The sequence below is a fragment of the Peromyscus californicus genome, unplaced genomic scaffold, assembly GCF_007827085.1.
Source record: "Peromyscus californicus insignis strain IS unplaced genomic scaffold, ASM782708v3 Scaffold_6__1_contigs__length_162567912, whole genome shotgun sequence".
Taxonomy (NCBI): Eukaryota; Metazoa; Chordata; class Mammalia; order Rodentia; family Cricetidae; genus Peromyscus; species Peromyscus californicus.
The window spans coordinates 142,788,905-142,804,207 of NW_026294584.1; the positions used below are offsets into that span (position 1 = coordinate 142,788,905).

Consider the following 15,303-nt stretch of genomic DNA (forward strand, 5'->3'; position numbering starts at 1 on the left):
AGAGGAGCCAGGAAAATTAAGATTTGCTATACTAAGTTAATTGGGGAACAACTGTCATCTGAAAGCAGATTGTGTTTGGGAGAATACAATCTGAGAGGCTTTGGTTACACCAGAATCATCTTTCCTAGGGTGCTTAGGTGGGTTTTGAGACTGAAATGTTTTAGGAACATGGATGATTGAGGAGGCTCTTGACAAATGGTGAGAGGGATGGTCTGTAACAGGTTTCTGAAGTTGTTGTGAAAAAGTTGAGAGAACTTGGCTTTGGTTCCCAAAGGGGGACTTAGATCAAGGGACAAGTGTCTGAGAGGGATAGGGGAGGAGGTCTTTGAGAGTTTGGGACAGGAGTGTAGAGGATCTGGGGAACACTGAGGAAAAGGGATAAGTGTGGAAGGATTGATGGGAGGACAGATAAGGAATGTGAGCGATGAATATTTGATATGAGAAGTTTGGAGGGATGGAATACGAGACGGTGGAAGAGATTTAAGAGTTGAAGGAGATATTGGTGGGAATAGATTGTGAGAAGGGATTGTACCAGGCTTTTTCTTTTGGGGCCACCAATCAGCTCCCAAACATGACACAGAGACTTATTAGTTTTGAAAGCTTTGTGTGTGTGTGTGTGTGTGTGTGTGTGTGTGTGTGTGTGTGTGTGTGGTTTTTCGAGACAGGATTTTTCTGTGTAGTTTTTGAGCCTGTCCTGGAGCTCGCTCTGTAGACCAGGCTGGCTTCAAACTCACAGAGATCTGCCTGGCTCTGCCTTCCGAGTGTAGGGATTAAAGGCGTGTGCCACCGGTGGCTAGTCTTTTAATTTAAATTAACCTGTTTCTCTTTATCTACATTTTTGCCTCAGGGTTCGTTACCTTTCTTACTTCTGCGTATCTTACTTTCACTGCTTCTCTGTGTCTGTCTGGCTAGCGGCTTTCTGGCTTCTGGCTCTGGGGGTCTCATTCTCTCCTCTTTTCTTCCCTTGTTCTTCTTCTCCTGAGCCTCGAGTCCTCGTTCTTTTTATTCTCTCTGCCTGGCAGCCCCGCCGATCCCTCTCCTGCCTGGCTATTAGCTATTCAGCTTTTTATTAGACCAATCAGGCAGGAAAGGTGCAGCAACAACAACACAGCTTTACATAATGAAACAAATGCAGCGTAAACACACCTTTCCACAGTTAAAGTAAGTTCCGCAGCATAAACAAAGGCAACATATCTTTGCCTAGTTAAATAATACTCCACAATACGGGATACCAGAGTTAATTTGTTAGATTTAGTGGTGAGCAGAGGGCCTGTAGCAAGAGCTCACAGACAGGGAGGTCAGCTGTGGGTGGAGAGTTTGGGAGAGGTGGCCTGCAGGGGCAAAGGTCAGTCTTAGGAAGTGTTTGTGTATTTTGGAAGTGTAAGGGTGGAAAGATGTATATAGATCTGTAACGGGGAGATCTGGAGCTGAAAGGAAAGTTTAAAGAACTGTTTATTAATGGGAGGGAGAGGTTCATGGGGGGTGGGGCAGAAGCAGCTTGGGATAGAGGATGTACTAAGATTGAATATTTAGGGAACCATGAGCAGAGGAAATTGGCTATGAAGGCAGAGATGGGCAAGGTGGTCTAAAGTGAGGTGTTTATGGGTTGGGGTAAGAGGCAAAATGTATGTCAATTCTGGAGAGGAAATTCTTTCCTAGTAAGGGTATAGGGCATGAGGGAATGAGGAGAAAAAAACTGTGAAAAGTTAAGGGAGGAGTCTGGAGGGGTCTGGAAGACTAGCTATGTATTCTGACTATGGGTGATGGAGAGGGGTTAACACAGAAAGAGGGAAAGAAATCAAAACAACTTTTCATATCCTTTAAATTACTTGATTAGACCCATAAATGGCTTATTCAAACTTTCATGACTTACTTAAACTTTCATATCTTCAGACCTTAACACATACTGTCATAACTTGGACCTGCATACCTTGTATCATTAATTTCCCTTGACCTACATAACTTACTTGTCCATTTGTCATAACCTCTAGAAACTTTAAGTCTTTGTTAGTGTGAAGCCTGTCAGCAAGATAAACTGTACATATGAAACGGACTGACCAGGCAGCTGGGTGTTGCTGTTGTTAAAGCTACAATTAGTCATCAGAGATCTGTGAAGGATAAATTTGAGTAGGAAGTATAATTTAAGTGGTTCTTGTATCAATAATAATGACAGAGGCTTGCTTAGACAGTCATTTGAGGCTTATGTTATAGATGCAGTAGTCAATCATCAATTGTCGGAAAAGAGCAGTGTTTATTTAATCATCAATTGTCAGAAAAGAGCACTGTTTAATCTTCAGTTGTCTCACAGAGCAGCAGGCCTTCACTTGGTCAGACTCAGGTCTGAATTTGTCCTGGAGAGGAAGAACTTGGGAAAATTAACTTTATTTTGACAAGGCAGGGTACAACAGTCAATCCAAAAGTGTCCACAGTATGTGCAGGATCCTGGTAGCAGATGAGGCATGGGGCAGTTTTCCCAGTGGTTAGCATTACCACAGTCCAGGTGGAGACATTGGTTTAGTGTTTTATCTGTCTTCCTTGGAGACCTTAAAGTTATCTTGTCGGTGGCAGGTGGTGGTGGTGGTGTCTTGTGGGAAGCTTTTACTGAACATTTTAAATGCCTTATTCATCAAGTCTCTGAGGAGTTTGAGAACCATTATCTATTAAGTGTACCTGGACTAGATAAACTTTGTTTCAAGTTACTTGTTTCAAAGGCTCAACTTTGAAAACATATACATAAACATATATATGCTAAATGAAGCTTATTTCTATAATTAATCATACTATAAGTATATGTATGAATATATTAAATATGATTATTTGTGAGGTAACTGATAATTAACTTGTATGTTTTAATTATCTTTAACAGTTTATAGTAAGTTAATATAGTTTTTGTAAGATTAGGACTTGCAGCTTTATCCCTGTTAAGTTTGAGTTGAAGATTTAATTGGAGATCTTCTAGTATGAAAATAAACCATATACCATAAATGTAATAAACTTTTTGTCATTACAGATTGTCATAGTGAAGGAAGTGTCAGGACAGGAAAGGGTTAAAGTGAGAAAGTGGCAGTGACTGAGGGAGGTATTAACAGTTTAGAGCAACCTGTGATGTTTTCTTGTGGTTTGGGGGAACAGAGAACATAATTCAGTTCATAACATGTCCTGCTCAACTTAAAGCAGTGCATTTGCCTGCAAATGATTTTTTGTGTGTATATGACTGGGCCATAAATGAATGTATATGTATTTATATATGCAGGTCAGAACCCAAAAAATTATGACTTCTAGACACCAAGTGAAACTACTGGTTAGCATAAGACTTCAAATGCAAATTCATTCAAATAGTAAGTGCTCTTCTCTAACTTACTCTGTAATAAAATTACACCAACACTCAGAAAAATTTCAAAATCATGATAAAACAAAACATTAGCTTAAAATGTTGCTATTCCAGTTACAGAACTTGTAACTGGAAACAAAAAAAGGTCAGTTGTTTTCTTCACAGGAAATACCAACCACAAAGGTCTCCTTAGAAACAGACTTTCGTAATCACGGGCTGCAGGCATGTCATCCCATGTATTAATGAGCCAATGACACTTGCCTGAAGTCTGTGGGAGATAGAAAGAGTTAAAATTCTTTTTCCACAGGGTGTAGTGGCTCATGCCTTTAATTCCAGCACTCTGAAGCAAAAGCAGGCAGAAATACATAGTGAGTTTCATGCGGGGTCGTTGTAATGAGACATTTTCTTAAACACAAGCAAACAAATGAAAACACACAAAACCAGAAGCTGTTTTTCCCTACCTAATAATGGTGTTTATTATATTTTTTGGAGTAATATGGTTGACATAATTTTGTGTTATCAAAAACAAAGGCTGTTGATGGGAATAAGACAGCTGCTGGAAGTTAAAATGCTCAGTTCCCCTTTTAGGAAGCAACATGGTTCCTTTACTAGGAGGGAAACAGTTCAATCAGTCCGTTGTTAATGAACATTCATTCATGTTACCCTCCATTTTACTTGTTGAGAGAGCCCTATGTAAAAGCAGAAGTATAAGACTCAAGTGCACGGCATAAGCTTGGCAGCAGCAAATGTAAAGCAAAAAGCTGCATCTCCATAATTCAAAGTCTAAGTTGGAGTAGATGCTTGCCTGGTATTACCTAGATAGTTGTGGTGTTAGGGATGGAGGCAAAAGTTAGAGAATCTACATAAAGCACAGAAAGTCCCAAGGTAGCGGCCAAGAGGCTTTGGCTTTGTAATTATGGCTGGCAGGCATGCTAACCATTAGTATATTAACAGGCCAATAACACTTGCCAGAAGTCTGTGGGGATGGATAGTGTTAAAATTTTCTTTCCTCCAGGCATAGTGACTCATGCCATTAATCCTAGCACTCTGAAGCAGAGGCAGGCAGATCTCTGTGACTGGGAAGACAGAAATTTACATAAACAAATTTCTATGTCACCTATCATTAAATATTTATGGTCAATACACAAAATACATGCCTGCAAATAGTCTCTAAAACCTCAGATCTACGTGTTCCCTCTGAAGGAGCAAAATGGAAAATGACATTTTAAAAGTACATTTAATAAAATACATTTATTAAATACATTTTAATAAATACATTTGATTTTAGACATTCACATTTTAGCCTGACACACAAAGTGTGAGGAGAAGCATTGACATATGCTGTAAGAGCCCTGTTACTTTTTACTTTTAATTATTCATATTTCTGTGTGGGTATGTGCACACGAGTGCAAGTGCATCCCGAGGCTAGAAGAGGTGCATGCCACACGCATTTGGGCCCTAAGTGCCTGGACCTTGGCAGAAGCCTGCCGCGGACTGGGTCTCAGTAGGAACACCAGACCGAGGGAGAACGGGTTGAAGGTACTCAGGATAAGTGGGATTCGGCGAATGACAGACAGACACAGACACCAGAGTATGCTGTGAACTGCTGCAATTTTACTCAGATCAAGCAGTGTTTTTTATACATTCATTTGAGGAAACATGGCAATCGGCCAGTGGGGCGATAGACATAGAATTAACAATGTGGTCACACAATTTTCTCAGAATGATTAATAGATCTCATGAGTACAGGTGTTATTTCCTCTTTTGTGGTCCCTCATCCAGACAGAGAACATTACGCACTAGTTGAAGTTTTTCCTTCTACGTAATTATTAGACCTTTGTTTTGTATCAAAATTAAACCCTTCCCACCATCGTTCTAATCATGGTTTCATTTGTGTGAAAATATTTAACCTTTGCTTGCAAGTGAGAAGGCACCAGGGGGGTTGGGACCTAGCTATTCTTTCCATGAACTGTAACTTATGCCATTCTGTTTTCATGCTATTATGATTCACCCATTGGTTCCCATGTTTATCATAAGCTCCCGTAAAGGGCAATGGCTCCAAATTATTATATCTAGGATTAAAGTTAGGGGGTTGCCACCACCGACCCTTGATGAGAAACTCTATTTGTCCCTTGATAATTCTTGTAGGACTGGTTAGTTCCTGTAACTGCTTCCTTGCAGCTGCTGTTGGCTGCGCGTATGGATTGCTTATGAGTTCCTGGACTTTTACTTTCATCTCTCCTCGCTAGACTCTTTGTCCCTCTGAGTCATAAGTTCTTTTTGTTCTAAGTCATTCATAAATTCCCCAAACTTCTAGGACCCTCTTTAACTGTTTGCCTAAAAGCTTGAATTATAGGTGGGGGTATTGAGGCCACTTTTGAGGAATCATTATACTCTTTATGGGGCACATCAGGAACATTGAGAGCTAACTCCCTGAAATCAATACACAAGGAAACAGCAATAGTCACAGCTGCAAAGAGAAAAAGGCAGAGTGCCAGCCAGCCTCTGCAAGCAGATTTTGCGTGGTTCCGTGTAGCCTGGCACCATGATTCGGGCAGATTGATAAGGGGTCGCCGGGGGCATAGACCCGAGGGCCGCGAGCCCCCCTTTCCCACGTAACCACCTCATCCAAGGCATTTGTCACGCGGGCGACACCGTCGTGGGCGTGGCAGAAGCCATTGTGACAGTCTCAGTCCCAGGCCTTTGTCTGTGAAGTCTCAGTAGCTCCCCATGGCCTTTCACCCTTCAGCCTCCCCTTCCTGCTCTCTCTTGTCATCTTTCTTCTGTCTTCCTTATTCTTCTGATCTTGGCCTCCCTCAAACTGTTCCACTGGCTTCTTTAACTGTCAAGCCGGAACTGCCCGGTGGCTTTCAAGGCGTCGGGTACTGACTACTCAGCTGCTCCTGCCTTTGGGCCTCACTGGCCGGACTCAGGGCACACCGGTGAGGGGTTACCCGGATTAAGGGTGGCTCTGAGAATGCATTTGAGGGGGCGTCTCAGCAACGTTAATGCACGTGGGAGGACGCAGCGCTATGGTGGGGGGGGGGGGGGGGGAGAGACAGAGAGACAGAGAGAGAGAGACAGAGAGACAGAGAGAGAGAGAGACAGAGAGACAGAGAGACAGAGAGACAGAGAGAGAGGAGGGGAGGGAGGGAGGGAGGGAAAGGGAGAGCGCTAGCTGAGTGCACACTTCTGTTTCCTTACTGGATGTGATGTTACCAACCACTTCAAGCTCTGGCTGCCTTTACTTTGATTGACTGTGCCTTCAAGTGTGGACCAAAATAAACCCGTCTTTCCTTAAGTTTCCTTTCTCAGGATATTTTGCCAAAGCGACGAAGAACAAAACGAAGACAACAACCCCATGCTATCTCCGAAACACTAATGAATACTGAATTTTGTTCACAAACGGAATCTTTCGTCTTAACGCTCTAAAAGCTGCTAACATTCCTAACATTGCTCAAGTCTGGTCTAGGGCATGTAAAGATGAGTGGATATTCTGAGCCCACCCCTGGTAGGGAAACATAAAGCTGGGGGAAGGGGGGTAGATGGGGTGCTCGCCCTTTGCTCCCGGGCTCCTTGAAGGAGGTGTGGCACGCAGGGGGAGGACCCGCAAGAACCAACAGTGTCGAGAAAAAGAGTGGGGAGTTGAAGTTCGTGAACCGGACGAAGAGTGTGGGATTGGAGAGAAGGAGAGTAGGGGGTCTTGTTGGAGCTCCCAGTTTTTAGTTACCTTTCGGGCCATCAAATAGAAACATATCCGGCAGCTTACGTCATCAAGGAGAAGCTTCAACTACTGAGTTAGCGACGCTCTCGGTCGCCGGTTCTGGTGGCGCAGACCGGTAGGATTTGCTGAAGGAGGCTAGAGGCAGGTGGATCTGGAGTTCGAGGACAGCCTGGGATACACATTTTTTTTTTTTTTTTTTCCCAATTTTCAACAAGATTACATACATTGGCGGCTACACGACACCCCAAACAAACCTCCAACAGCCACAAGCCGCTCCCCATGCTCCTTCCAACCGGTTCCGGCTCGGCTACCCGCGTCCCCACCCCACCCAACCCGCACCAGCTCCTCCGGACGCACAGGCGCCGGCTCCACACCGCAGCTCCCAAACCCTGGCCACGCACCGACTCCCACGCCCGCCCCCCGCGCCTGTCCACGGCCGCACCGCGCACTCCTCCCGGGACACGCTCCCCTCCCTACAATCCGCCATCTCAGCCCTCCCGACCCTTGGGTTCCTTTCCTCTAGTCCTGCACACGCGAAAGGACAAGTCAGCAGCCACCGCTCAGAGCAGAAATGTTCGCGGCAAAGAGTCCGTCGTTTTTTTGTTTGTTTTTTAACTTCGGGTCTTTGGTTTTATGTACAACGGGAAAAGATGAGGTTTATTTAGATTGGAAAGGAGAAAGTGCCCGGCGGCGTGGTGGTTGCGCAACGCCTGCTCACTACATGAGGGAAAGAATGCGAGTGGCGGTCGGGCTGGAGAGATGGCTCAGCCGTTAAAGGCTAGGCTCACAACCAAAAATATAAGAGTTCGGTTCCCAGCACCCACGGCTGTCTCTCCAGCCACCTTTTTTGTCTTACACCGCACAGGGACAGCCTGTGTAGAAAGAACAATCTTAAGGGAGGGAAAGGAAGGTAGAAAGTTAAAACAAAACAAAAAACAAAAAAGGAAATCCTAAGTGTAGTCGCTGAAACTCTTCCTCATCTACTCCTAAAAGCCCAGCCTTTCTACTAATTTAGCTGCCCTGAAATTCTCAGTCTGTTAACTGGTTTGAAAGCCAGCTTCAAGCCAGCACCACTCCCAGTGCTCAGGGACACTCACAGACACAGAGAGCCACACTTCTCGTCTTCTCTGCACCATCTCCCTTCTGCCTGGTGATCTTGACATCAGCTTCAGGGCTCGCAGAGTGGGGCTCACAGCGAACCCCCAGCCAAAGAGATCTGCATTCCCACACGCCCTCCGCATCCCACCCTGCATGTGACCCACGGACGTGTGCTCTGTGTCTGCTCTGTTCACTTAGCACGATGACCTCTTTCACCTTCATTGGACCCGGTGCGTTTTCTTCCTCTCCCATTGCTGCTGCTGGTGAATCCAAATCTCCTCCTCCTCCTTGCCCTCCTCATCTTCCTATTTCTCCCCCACTTACCCCTTCTCTCCTTTTGAAAAATATTTTTGGCATTCATGGACTTCCCTCAAGCCACCAAGGACCTAGCTAGGAATTCCCAAAAACTTTTCCCTTCTTCTAGACTCCTGTGCTCAGCTGTTTTCAACTATTCAGTTGCCTAGGGGTTCTCCCTTCCCTGGACATCTGTGACAATCCCACCATAAGCTCGGTGAAGGGCTAACTCTTCTTGTCCAGGGCAGCCATCATGCTTGTCTGTTCCCATGCATCAAGCCTGACCCCTGGGCTGCAGCTCTGGTATTCCCCCTGGTGGTCAAATCTCCTAAGAGCATGCTTTCCTAAGGTCTGTCAAAGGTGATGTGTGAGGCAGGCTACCACCAGCAGGACCAGGGCAGAAGTGCTTCTGCTACTGGGGGATGAGGACAATGGATGGCAGTGGTTCCTTGGCGATGGATTTCCAGGTCTTTCTCAGTGTGGGTAGTATGGAGGTGAATGAAACTATACAGCCCTTCCATCCTAGGCTGAAGAATTTCTGGGCCTATGCATACATTATTTACTGGGTAACCAACTATTCCAAGGAATAAGCAAATTTGCCTGTTGCTTTGGCCACTTGGCTGTTGTGAATGCTGTTGTCATCAACATGAATGATTGAATATCAACCTGTTTAGGACCCTGCATTCACACTCACATCCACGAGATGCATGTGCCCCTGAAGAGTTAGAAATACAGACAACAAATATGTAAACTTGCTTAAAACAGTGTGTGTGTGTGTGTGTGTGTGTGTGTGTGTGTGTGTGTGTGTGTGTGTCACAATACTGTGGATTTCAAGGGTGAACTTTTGGAATGACACTGTCCTGTTGCAACTTCAAATAGCTGTACATACTGTGTCAACACTGAGTAGATCAGGATGCTAAAGCGTGGGGCTTGGTGGGAGGTCCTTGCTGGCTCTTCTCTGCTCTAGAATCCCTTTCCAACACGTGATCTCACACATGCTTCTTCCCTGGGGATGCTGCTTGCCTGAGCCCTTCACCGGGGGCCAAACCCATAAGGTCACCTACTCTTGTATTAGCCTTCAAAACCAGGAGCCAGAGAAAATTCTTTTCATGAAATTAGAAGGATTATTTGTGAAGAGGGAGAGACAAGTGAGGGTGAAGATGTGGTCAATGTGACCAAAACATATTATATGTATGCATAATCATGTCACAAGGAAGCTTGTTATTTTTGTATAATTAATAAACTATTTCTGGGTTGTGGTGGTACATGTCTCTAATCCCAGCAGTTTTCTTTATTTACATTACCCGGCTTCCATTATTTCATTTGAATTACAAAAATAAACTCATTCAAATGATTTCTTCAAAGTGGGAAAAAACCTAACCCCAAACAAAGTATTGCAGTCATCACAAGTAAAGAAGAGGGTTAGTAGTCAAGGAAGCATGGGAACTTGTCAGGACAACTGGTCTTAGACATTAATCTTGTGTACCCTGAATGGCTTGCCAACTTCACTGTATCCTGGCAACAACTACAACTGTATTGATGCTGGCAATTGCTTTTATAGTCTGTTTCTGGTAACGGTATCTTTATCTGGTTGCTCTCAATAAGATTGTCACACACACACACACACACACACACACACACACACACACACACACACACACAAAGAGGGTTAGGAGGTGGCCGAGCTGTTAGAGATGCTGGCTTTGCAAGCCAGACTGCCAGAGCTTGGTTCCTGGAATCCATGTTGAAACCCCCATTTCCTAGCACATTCCACATTTCCTTTCGTTATGCAGTTCTTTTCCGATGGTTATATTTGGTTTCACTGAAGTTGAAGAATTACTCCAAAATGTGGTGATTTAATACAACAAATGTTACTTTACATTACAGCCTGCAGGTCAGAAGGGTCGGGTAGCTGAGCTGGCTACTCTCACCCCAGTTTCTTTCAAGACTTCAATCAAGTGACATGGCAGGTCTGGAGTCGTCTCAGACAGAGACGGGAGATATGGCAGACCTAAGACAGACAGCAGGTCTCGAGTTGTTTAGTAGGTTTGGCAACCTTGTCTGCTTTGGTAAAGAGAATAAGGAAAATAAGGATATTCGATCACACTGTGGACCCTGAGTTTGCGTTTGTATTAATTAAATAAAATTAACCTTGGGTCAGGAGGCTGAGCTAGCAACTAGTTGGCAGAAAGAAATCGTATAGCATGGGGGCATCCGGAAGAGTTAAGGAAAAGCACAGGAAGTAGTTGGGAGGGATTTAGAGTAGCCCAGCTTTTTTAAGCTTTAGCAGGGTCTTTCGGAGATACCAGCAAGGAGAGAGGGTTACCTAGTTGCTACTCAGCCTCTGAGCTCGAAGGTTTTCATCCCAGCCTTTGAATTTCGAGTCTTATTTATAAATAGAACAATAGAGATTTAGTTCAAGTTACCTTTAGAGACAGCTACAGGGCGGTGCCTGTGGGAACAGAATTCCTGCCAGGTCGCTGTCAGACAGAGAAGCAGGCGGGTAACTGCAGAGTCTCAATTGCTGGCTGAAATAGCAGTAGACTAAGGGGCAGCCACTGTGCTGAAGATAAAACAACAAATTACAGCCTGATTCTTTCTTTCGGGGGAGGGGGGGGCTATTATTCTGCTTATGCATCCACATCACAGATCATTATCAAAGAAAGTCAAGTTAGGAACTCAAGCAGGGCAGGAATCTGGAGGCAGGAGCTGATGCAGAGGCCATGGAGGGGTGCTGTTTACTGGCTTGCTCCTCATGGCTTGCTCAGCCTGCTTTCTTATAGAACCCAGGACCACCAGCCCAGGGATGGCAGCACCCACAATGGGTTGGGCCCTCCCCATTACTAGTTAAGAAAATGCCCTATAGGCTTGCCTATAGCCCCATTTTTATGGAAGCATCTTCTTCTTCTCCCCCCCCCCCCATCATAATGTTTTTATTAATTATTTGGGACAGCTTGATTCTTAAGATACCCCGCAGTAAGATACTAGTTGAGTAGACTGCAGTAGTCACATGGCCATGCTTGAATTCACGGGCACAAAGGTATAGTCCTAGATGGCCTCTGTTGTGTTAAGATGTCTGGTGCCCTGCAGAGGCTGAGTGTGGGAGGCTTGATCTCAGCTGATGGATGGTTGCAGTAAGTGAGCGGTGATTGGATCATGAGGCCTCAGCCTCCACCAATGGATCAATCCACACATGGCTTCATAATTTAATAGCCTTATCAAAAAGTGAGGGAAACTTTCTAAGATGGGGTCTCATGGTTGGAGGACACTGGAGGTACTCTTTGGGAGCTATGTCTTGTCCTCAGATCGGCTCTCGGTCTTGCTGCTCAGTGTTAGGAGGGAAGCTTTGCTCTGCCACATGCACTCTGCGGTCTCGTGCCATCCCCCATGGGCCCAGAAAGAACTTGTCAAGACTGAAACTCCGAAACTGAGTGGACCGAAGTGCTTCCCACTTAAACCCTCCAGTATTTTTCACAGAGATGAAGTCTAATGCACCGTAGAGAAAAGCAAGCATCTGAATCCATTTTTGAACAGCACTAACATTTTAATGCTTTGACAAAGACTCCGGGATCCAGAACAATACATTCTTAATATTTCAGAATGCATGCTTAAGACGTTTTTCTTTTTCTTTTATTTTTCCCTTTTAGGTAACAAAACGGTGATGGTTAAGTGTTAACTGACAACCTCGTGCTGTCTGAAACCAATACGAGAACCGGATTTTTGTCCACACTCTTTATCCTTGGGATTAAAGACTGAAAATTATTAACATCCTTTTAACATTTTGCTATAGCCAAGTTCAGGGCGTGCATAGATGGTGGATATCCTTAACCCACCCTTGGCAAGGATGCTTAAAGCTGGGAGTGTGGGGATCCCCCTTAAAGCTGGGGGTATGGGGGTCCCCTGAGCACCCTTGAAGAAGGTATCTACAGCCAAGGAAGGCGAGTGCTCCGGTGATGGTGACGGGGGCACCACTGGGCAAGAAACAGCGGTGTCCACGCACTGTTTTATTTTCGTATCGAGTTCTCTTCCCACCCTGACCCGGCCTCTCCTGGAGCCACGCACGTGGAAATCAGTGTCAAGCCCTCAAGTGCTAGTGGCCCCAGCAGTTTCCCGAGGATTGAGTTTTGAGACTGTGGTCATCCCTGAGGAAGGTCACCTCAGTGTGCAGCCTCCTTTCGGTCACTGATCTTTTGCTGTGAATGTGGAGGGCGACAGGGCAGAGGGAGAGGAGTCCACGCGTGGGCTGCGGGGCAGAGCGCTGGGCAGCAGGGACTTGCGGCTGAGCACAGAGTTGCCTGGCGGTGCTGGAGTGGGTTTCCCGGCGTGACACGCAGGGGTCGCGGGGCAGGGGACCTTCCCGGATTGTGCAGGGGTGGTTCCCTGGAGTGGGGGCGGCAGGAGTGACGCCAGAGAGTGAGGGAGTTCAGCGGGCAGTGTATGGAAAGCTGGTGGAGAACGTGGGTTTGGATGAAAACGAGATACTGTTGGTGTCACGGGTGCGGCAATCTTCCCGTTAGACGCACGTTAGCTTGCGTCATCAAGCAAAAGCTTCAATAGGGTTATTTGTATGACAACAGCCGCCGGTCCTGGTGGCGCAGGCCGGTAGGATTTGCTGAAGGAGGCAGAGGCAGGTGGATCTGGAGTTCGAGGACAGCCTGGGATACACTTTTTTTTTCCCCAATTTTCAACGAGATTAATCCATACATCGGCGGCTACACGACACCCCCAAACAAACCTCCAACAGCCACAAGCCGCTCCCCATGCTCCTTCCAACCGGTTCCGGCTCGGCTACCCGCGTCCCCACCCCACCCAACCCGCACCAGCTCCTCCGGACGCACAGGCGCCGGCTCCACACCGCAGCTCCCAAACCCTGGCCACGCACCGACTCCCACGCCCGCCCCCCGCGCCTGTCCACGGCCGCACCGCGCACTCCTCCCGGGACACGCTCCCCTCCCTACAATCCGCCATCTCAGCCCTCCCGACCCTTGGGTTCCTTTCCTCTAGTCCTGCACACGCGAAAGGACAAGTCAGCAGCCACCGCTCAGAGCAGAAATGTTCGCGGCAAAGAGTCCGTCGTTTTTTTGTTTGTTTTTTAACTTCGGGTCTTTGGTTTTATGTACAACGGGAAAAGATGAGGTTTATTTAGATTGGAAAGGAGAAAGTGCCCGGCGGCGTGGTGGTTGCGCAACGCCTGCTCACTACATGAGGGAAAGAATGCAAGTGGCAGTCGGGCTGGAGAGATGGCTCAGCCGTTAAAGGCTAGGCTCACAACCAAAAATATAAGAGTTCGGTTCCCAGCACCCACGGCTGTCTCTCCAGCCACCTTTTTTGTCTTACACCGCACAGGGACAGCCTGTGTAGAAAGAACAATCTTAAGGGAGGGAAAGGAAGGTAGAAAGTTAAAACAAAACAAAAAACAAAAAAGGAAATCCTAAGTGTAGTCGCTGAAACTCTTCCTCATTTACTCCTAAAAGCCCAGCCTTTCTACTAATTTAGCTGCCCTGAAATTCTCAGTCTGTTAACTGGTTTGAAAGCCAGCTTCAAGCCAGCACCACTCCCAGTGCTCAGGGACACTCACAGACACAGAGAGCCACACGTCTCCGTCTTCTCTGCACCATCTCCCTTCTGCCTGGTGATCTTGACATCAGCTTCAGGGCTCGCAGAGTGGGGCTCACAGCGAACCCCCGGCCAAAGAGATCTGCATTCCCACACGCCCTCCGCATCCCACCCTGCATGTGACCCACGGACGTGTGCTCTGTGTCTGCTCTGTTCACTTAGCACGATGACCTCTTTCACCTTCATTGGACTCGGTGCGTTTTCTTCCTCCCCCATTGCTGCTGCCGGCCACACGGAATCTCTACTCTTCATTGTCCTTGTCCTCTTCATTCCCCTCTTTTCCTTCTTTAAAACAAAAAAATTTTTTTCCTTTGTACATACCAATCCCAGTTCTCCCTCCCTCCCCTTATCCCACCCTCCACCCTCTCCCATCCTACCCCCATCCACTCCTCAGAGAGGGTAAGGCTTCACTTGGGGAGTCAACAAAGTCTGGCATACTAAGTTGAGGCAGGATCAAGCCCCTCCCCGGCTGAGCAAGGTGTCCCACCCTAGGGAAAGTATTCCAAAAAGCCATTTCATGCACCTGGGATAATTCCTGGTCCCACTGCCAGGGGCTCTGCAAACAGATCTAGCCACATGACTGTCACCCACATTTAGAGGGCCTAGTTCGGTCCCATGCATGTTCCCCAGCTGACAGGCCGGAGTCCATGAGCTCCCACCAGCTTGGATCAGCTGTCTCTGTGGTTTCCCCCATTGTGATCTCGACCTCACTAGCTCCTGTGATCCCTCCTCTCTCTTTTCAGCTGAAGTCTAGGAGCTCAGCCCAGTGCTTTGCTGTGGATCATTGCATCTGCTTCCATCAGTTACTGGATGTAGGTTCTATGATGATAATTAGGGTACTCACTAATCTGATTGTAGGGGAAGGTAAGTTCAGGCACCCTCTCCACTATTCCTAGTAGTCTAATCTAGAGTCGTCCTTGTGGATTCCTGGGGATTTCCCTAGCCCCAGGTTTCTCCCTAACCCCCTAATGGTTCCCTCTACCAAGATCTCTTTCATTGCTGTCCCTCTTCATCCCTCTCTCCATGTGACCATCTCAGTCCCTCCTGTTCTCATCCCTCATCCCTTCCCTTCTATCCGCTCCTCCCGATTTACCCAGGAGATCTTAACTATTTTCCCTTCCTGGGGCTCTCCATGTGTGTCCCTCTTAGGGTCTTCCTTTTTACCTAGCTTCTCTGGGGTTGTGGATTGCAGCCTGGTTATCCTTTGCTTTGCATCTAATATCCATTTAAGAGTGAGTAC

General features: G+C 46.6%; 1 protein-coding gene across 1 annotated transcript in view; it reads right to left on the reverse strand.

Moving 5' to 3' along the window:
* The window catches only part of LOC128098755 (killer cell lectin-like receptor subfamily B member 1B allele C), a 40,271-nt gene extending 25,916 nt beyond the window's left edge, over window positions 1-14,355 (reverse strand). Inside the window, exon 1 of the mRNA XM_052720147.1 lies at window positions 14,026-14,355. Coding sequence (XP_052576107.1) covers window positions 14,026-14,182 — 157 coding nt within the window. The 5' untranslated portion in view covers window positions 14,183-14,355. The remainder of the gene's footprint in view (window positions 1-14,025) is intronic.
* Between the last annotated feature and the right edge of the window lie 948 nt (window positions 14,356-15,303).